General features: G+C 41.5%; 1 protein-coding gene across 1 annotated transcript; it reads right to left on the bottom strand.

Moving 5' to 3' along the window:
- Window positions 1-672: 672 nt before the first annotated feature.
- On the bottom strand, window positions 673-4,354 carry LOC143602796 (pentatricopeptide repeat-containing protein At3g26782, mitochondrial-like). The gene is made up of 2 exons (XM_077079790.1): window positions 3,398-4,354; window positions 673-1,805 (listed from the first exon to the last, which is right to left on the bottom strand). Exons 1-2 carry the CDS (start codon window positions 4,352-4,354, stop codon window positions 762-764), a joined length of 2,001 nt encoding a protein of 666 aa, XP_076935905.1. The 3' UTR covers window positions 673-761.
- Between the last annotated feature and the right edge of the window lie 2,597 nt (window positions 4,355-6,951).

Raw genomic sequence — 6,951 nt, 5'->3', positions numbered from 1 at the left:
AAAGTTGTTTGGATTGAAATGGTGAAGAAATCCGGCCAAAACAAGGAAGATCCCAACCACTGTTGGCTTTTCTGGAAACTATAGCGGCGGATTCCAGCAGCCATGAGTTTTGTCGGGTGGCAGAGTTAAGTCGTCGCCGCCGCCGCCAGCTGTCTCAAGAAACATCGCTGGTAACGGTTTACGTGGTTATTTTGGGATTTTATGAAAGTTATAGTTATTCTTGGAAAACACTTGGTTAAAATGGCTATTTTGATCATTTTCTCTCTTTTTTTAATATATATCTTTAGTCCTAAATTACGTAACTTTAACATTTATTAAAAAATGCAAAACAATCAAACAAATAGTGAGATGTAACTTAGATGAAATTAAATCTCAACTCTTCACTTGGATTACTCAACATAGTATCGTTACCTAGAAATTGCGGTGTAATTTGCCTCTAGTGGTGGAACCACATGTCATGTGAAATCAAATGCACCACAATATACACCAACACCTTTAGTAAATTAGAACAAACATAGGAATTGATATTAAACCCCCAAACCTTTTTAAGCCGGTACCTTACCCTATCATTTGTTAGGTTTAGTATATGACCTTGAAATAGTTCGTGAACATAATATTTAACGTTAAAACTTCCGTATAGATAGCGAAATTAATAATATTTCTACTAATGTTCAAAACTTTCGAATACGAAAAATGATAAATCTAACCGTTTAGTTTTTCACCTATATTTATGTCTCTACAATAACACGAAGACTTGCCATTTACCAATAATCTCCACAAGAACATAATCCATCACAGAAATGATGAAACCTCTTTGAATCTCTAACCACAATTTCCCGATTCACAATCTTGGCTATTAACTTAATCGTTTCATGACAATCACCACAAATCCTCAGATTCTTGATCACTTGAATAGTTGAACCAGGAACCGAGTTCATAACCGCATACGCTACCGCCAGCTTCTCACTATGAATCTTTAATGTCATTTCCTTTTCTTCACAATCAATATCATGCAACACTGATGTCATATTGGGCACATATCCAGCTTCTTGCACCTTCATACATAATTCTTCCAGATATAAATATATCTTCTCATGATCCGGATGCTCATTATCCCCAACCAAAAACACATGCACCCGACCTTTTAACTCAACCAAACTAAACCCGGGTGTCTTGCTTAATCCATGACTTTTCATATAAACTCTCATCTTTTCGACATCTCCCCATCTTCCAGCATCAGCATAAATATTTGAAAGTAAAACATAATATCCACAATTCTGCGGGTCTAATGCAAAAAGTTTTCTTGCAGCGATTTCACCAAGATCCACATTCTTGTGCATTCTACAAGCAGCAAGAAGAGAACCCCAAACAACAAAATCGGGCCTTACGTTCATTCTCTTGATCAAATCATAAGCCCGGTTAAGTAACCCGGCCCGTCCGAAAAGGTCAACCATGCAACTGTAGTGTTCCACCCCTGGCTCGATATTATATTTATGGGTCATGGTTTGGAACCAGTGCCAGCCTTCATCAACTAGACCGGCATGGCTACAGGCTGATAAAACTGACACAAATGTTATGTAATTTGGAACCATGTTAACCCTAATCATCTCATAGAAGACATCTAGAGCTTCTCGCGCATAACCATGCATGCCATAACCAGCAACCATGGCGGTCCATGACCTCACATTCTTGTTTTTTATACGGTTAAAGACGGTTCTTGCGGTCCCTACTCTTCCACATTTGCAGTACATGTCTACAACCGATGTACCCACAACTACATCCTCCTCTAAGCCCATCTTTATAACCTATACATTTAAAAAGCAATGAAATTATGTAGCTTGCGTGTGCTTTTATACAGGAGTGTGCATAAAACAGCAATAACCAAACTGTAACCAAAATAACCTACATAACCAATCTGAAATGACCAAACCAAAACCGATGGTTTGGTTATTTTTATATTATAAACTAAATTTCCAGTTCGGTTTTGCATGTACTGAAAACCAACGGAAAACATAACCGACTTTATAGCCAAACCACACCCGTAAAAACAACAAAAAACAGGAAAAAAGAACAAAACAAGCGACTATCGTTATTGAATTTATGTGCCCTGCTTGCGGTGCGCGCATATAATGTATATATGTGTGAAGCCTCGGGTGGGCAAAAGTAAAATTGCACTAATTTTGACGTTATTTTACTAATCTCGTGAAAATAACGTTAAAAGTGATGGAAGGTTAATCAGGCATCATGTGGTGGCGTTGATAGCCAAAAGACAAGGGTACATGCACCAATCAGCCAGCGTCCCGATGATTGAGTGCTATGTGCCTTATGTCCAAGGCTTGATGCAAAACTAGTATAGAGCCGGGGGTCTCACCGGAAGCAGCCTCTCTATCCCCATGGGGTAGAGGTAAGGCTGTCTACATCTTACCCTCCTTAGACCCTACCATAGCTTTGCTATTGGTGGGATATACTGAGTACGATGATGATGATGATGATGATGAATTTTTATTTTTGAATGTTAAGTAATTCATAATGTATATATGTGTGAACCCTCGGGTGGGCAATGTTGGTTTAGTTATATGTGTGAACCCTCGGGTGGGCAATGTTGGTTTAGTTATAGTTTTATTTTTGAATGTTAAGTAATTCATAATGTTAAGTAATTCATAAACGCCCTGCTTGCGGTGCGCACATATAATGTATATATGTGTGAACCCTCGGGTGGGCAAAAGTAAAATTGCACTAATTTTGACGTTATTTTACTAATCTCGTGAAAATAACGTTAAAAGTGGCGGAAGGTTAATCAGGCATCATGTGGTGGCGTTGATAGCCGAAAGACAAGGGCACATGCACCGATCAGCCGGTGTCCCGATGATTGAGTGCTATGTGCCTTATGTCCAAGGCTTGATGCAAAACTACTATCGAGCCGGGGGTCTCACCGGAAGCAGCCTCTCTATCCCTATGGGATAGAGGTAAGGCTGTCTACATCTTACCCTCCTCAGACCCTACCATAGCATTGCTATTGGTGGGATATACTGAGTACGATGATGATGATAAGTAATTCATAATATATTAACAAACTGTGTCGCCCAAAAGATTTAGGCCCTAATATGTAATAATCATTTATTAACAAAAAAATTAGGTTCAAAGTTTCAGTCCCAAATTCATAATTTTGGGCCACTTTTTTTAGCCCCAAAATTCAGACCCAAATGGCAAAAACTGAAGAAACTATAACTAAACCAACATTGTGAAAACCAAAATCGGACGGTTTTCGATAAACCTAAAACGGAACTCATGCTTTCTGACTTGGTCTGAGTAAACCAACCAATGCACGATTGCACGCCCCTACTTTATCAAATACAAAGTCAAGCTTTTGTAAGTTAACAATTTCATTTCAAATTACCTGATCATGTGTACATTTTCCACTTTGTAGAGCACCCGAGTGAGCACAAGCAAGCAGAACCGCAGACAACGTGACAGCATTGTACTTAACCTCAGCATCTCGCACCATGGCATAAAACAGATCTAATGCTTCTGTAGACATCCCATGTTGAGCACAAACTGCAATCATTGAATTCCAAGTTGTCACATCTTTGTTGATTATTTCATTAAACACCTTCCTTGAAAAACCTAGTTGACCACATTTGGCATAAGCATCAACCAGAGTATTCCCGACTCTCGTATTTTCCACAAACCCCTTTTTAACAACCACCCCATGAACCCCCTCTGTGACATTTTTGTTTGATATACTGGAACAAGCTGCAAGAATCGAAACCATAGCAACCGAATCGATACACACTTCATTCTCATTATTATAATTACTACTACCACTTAACCTCTCTTCAGTCAGAAAGTCTTTAAGAAGTGATAAAGCATCATACGGACGCCCGTTTTGAACATAACCAGTAATCATCGAAGTCCAAGAAACCATATTCCTTACAGGCGTTTCATCGAACAAGCTCTGTGCATCATCCAAGTAACCACATTTGGAGTACATGTTAATGAGAGCAGACGAGACAAAGACGTCACTGTGAAACCCGAAAACAAAGGCTTGTGAGTGGGTCTGCTTGCCCGCGTAAAGATCAAAGAGCGCGGAACAGGACTTGATGGCACATGGGAAAGTAGAGCGGTTTGGGGTCAGAGAGAGCTTTCTCATGGCTGAGAAAGCAAGAAGGGATTCCACGTAATCCCCAGCACGCGCCAGGTCAGCGATGACCGAATTCCATGACCAGACATTGGTGGTGTCCACATATTTGTTGAAGAAAGTAATGAGGTTAGGGTTGTTGTGTGGTAATTGATTGATGGCAAGCTGCAAAGAAGAATCAGCAGCAGCAACCAAAGCTACTTTGGTGATCTTCATTCATTTCCCGTTTGTTTTACCGACGCCGTGTTTATCGTATAATTATAATAATTATCAATTTTGGGTTTAATATCTTGCAACACAGAGCTGCAAGGTACCTATTAAAACCAACAAAATAATATGTAGTGAGGCAACCAATGAAGAACATATACTAGTGATAAATTTCCTTTTCCCGACTAAAGCATTTCATCGAACACTTGGTGTGCATGAATGAAAAACTTATTAACGCTAAACCACATGTCATTGTTATCTATTGCAGACAAAAAGGATTGATAACAACATCATGAATGGAGCCTTGATTAGTTCCCAGCAAACAGAAAACAATCAACATAAACACGTATATAACATATACACACTGGTTGCATACTTGCACAGATACAATTAAATTATTTTCAAACATATATTAATTAGAATTAGATTGTCTAATGACTAGAATGATGTAGACAGGTAGGTTCAGTGGTTTACAATTATTAATTATTTATATAGTGTGTCAAGTGTTGAGTTACCAGCCTCTTCATCAAACGGGGACAGGGCGACTGAGAGGCCTTGTTTTGAAAAGTTACGATTGCTTAAGTAGTTATGTTGTCAAATAATAAGTTAGTATGAGTGAAGAAACACTAAGTGACCCGGTACAGATTATAGATAATCTGGGGGTTAAGTAATGTTTCCCACGAATGAGATCTAGCTGAGAAGGCTGTTCTTCAGGAGACCTGCAAAACAAACACCGTAAGCTCGTCACTGAGAAGGGGGGGTTCCTCCTTGTGACCACCCTCCGGCGTGAGAATCAGACTAGGTTGCTCTGAATATAAGTGTATATTAAGAGATTGCTAGATAACTGGATAGCAGATGATCTTACCATTCCAAGATGTTGGAGTATTTATAGCCGAAGGTAGGTTTCCTAGAAGGTACAGCCGGCTGAACAGTATTCCTGTTCAATCAACAGTAGACTATGCACAGGCCATACTGGTTGGTGGGTAGGTTACGGCCAACAGTAACAAAGTCGGCTGCACTATTCCACCAACTGTAGATTATGCACGTCCCACTTACTGTGGATTGTACGCAGGCCATGCTGGTTGGTGAATAGGTTACGGCCAACAGTAACACTATTCCACCAACTGTAGGCTGCGCATGCCCCACAGTAAGGGTTGGTGAGTAGGCAGCGGCTAATAGTGACAAACAGTACTAGAGGGTGTTCCTCCTCGCACTGTTGTCGGTGAGCTGTCACCCTGTGATTGGCTCATGGGCTGTTCTGGTCAGATCGTCTGTCCTATCCATACCTTGGTAGGTATAGTACAAAAGATCTTTCAGAATCAGACTGGCTCATTTAGGCGGGATTGTTCCCGCCTTGCTCATTCCTTCATGTGACTACTGAAGTAGCTAGTGTCTTGTGCGTGTAGCCCTGCTGTCTGCGGGTAGCCTTCCCTGATGGCTTGTATCCGCAACTGCGGGAACAGGCGGGGTACTTCACCATTGGGAGGCTTTCCCTGCGTGTACAGCTTGTGTACTGCGCGTAAGATTCTATGAGCATGGTGGGTCCTGTGGGAGCAGATGGCCTTTGCGCAGACGTCCCTGTTCAAGGTGAGTCTTGCGGGACCAACTGGTCTCTGCTGGGACCTACCTCTTCAAGTCCCCCCAGTCCAATGTTCTTCTCATGAATGTTTAATAAAGTGAGGTGAACTTTTGGACTTTTAAGCAAGGGGTTTTGAAAATGGTTTTTAGTTTTAAGGTTCTCCGTGGGGATTCTTCCCGCGGGTTTCCTAATGTCACTTGCAAAAATTCCCGATTTTTTTTGCTTGATCTTTGGGTATGATGCGGGTAGGTATGTAACCTTCTCGCAAGTCAGGAGCGTTGAGTCTCACTTGTGTGGATTCTCCTTGAGGTTTTAGTGGTTTTGAACATAGTGATCAATTATGTTTAAACCACCAATTCCATCCTGGAGCCTCAAACAATGTAGTTCTCGACGTTCCCGCTATGCGGGGATGTTATTTCCGTTTCCACAAGCATTGCCCAGAAGATCCTTCTTGGTTTCAATTCCCTGCGGAGCGCTAGGTATGTGAAGGGTTTTGCCTTAACACTGTACCCGCGCTCGTCTTACGGTTGCTTTACTTTCAAGGTACCCCTGGCGTCAATTCCCTGCGGGTGCTAGGTACGTGAAGGGTTTTGCCTTAACACTGTACCCGCGCCCGTCTTATAGTTACTGTTGCCGGGGTATTCTTGGCTTCAATTCCCTGCGGGTGCTAGGTATGTGGAAGGTTTTGCCTTAACACTGTACCCGCATCCGTCTTATGGTTACTTGGTTGCCAAGGTAAGGGGTATTTTCCCGCTTACTTTTGAATCTTTTTGAATTTTGAATTTTGAAATTCGAAAGGTTGGTAAGGATAAGAACAGTCCAAACATCTGAAACGTCGTGCGACGGTTTCTTCTGACTGTGTCAGGACGTGCAGGAAGTTATGGTGACATGACAGAACATGGTCATTCCAGTCGCTTTTTCAGGCGCGTGGGCGTGATTTTTCGGGCGCGTGGCCGCGAAATTACTGGCACACGTCCTTTCAACAGCTGTTGCCAGCTTGTTTTTTGCCACGTGTCATAGTTTCATT

The sequence above is a fragment of the Bidens hawaiensis genome, unplaced genomic scaffold (assembly GCF_021521415.1).
Source record: "Bidens hawaiensis isolate Kalapana, Puna unplaced genomic scaffold, B.hawaiensis_p1.1 tig00059855_1, whole genome shotgun sequence".
Lineage (NCBI taxonomy): Eukaryota > Viridiplantae > Streptophyta > Magnoliopsida > Asterales > Asteraceae > Bidens > Bidens hawaiensis.
Note: the sequence above shows the minus strand (reverse complement) of the source record. Positions and strands in the feature narration are given on the sequence as shown.

Bases quoted from the DNA above. Each gene is read 5' to 3' on its own strand.
- LOC143602796 (XM_077079790.1), bottom strand. From the start codon at position 4,354: ATGAAGATCACCAAAGTAGCTTTGGTTGCTGCTGCTGATTCTTCTTTG. The intron at 1,806-3,397 runs GTAATTTGAAAT...TTAAATGTATAG, and splicing joins GAAAATGTACACATGATCAG to GTTATAAAGATGGGCTTAGA.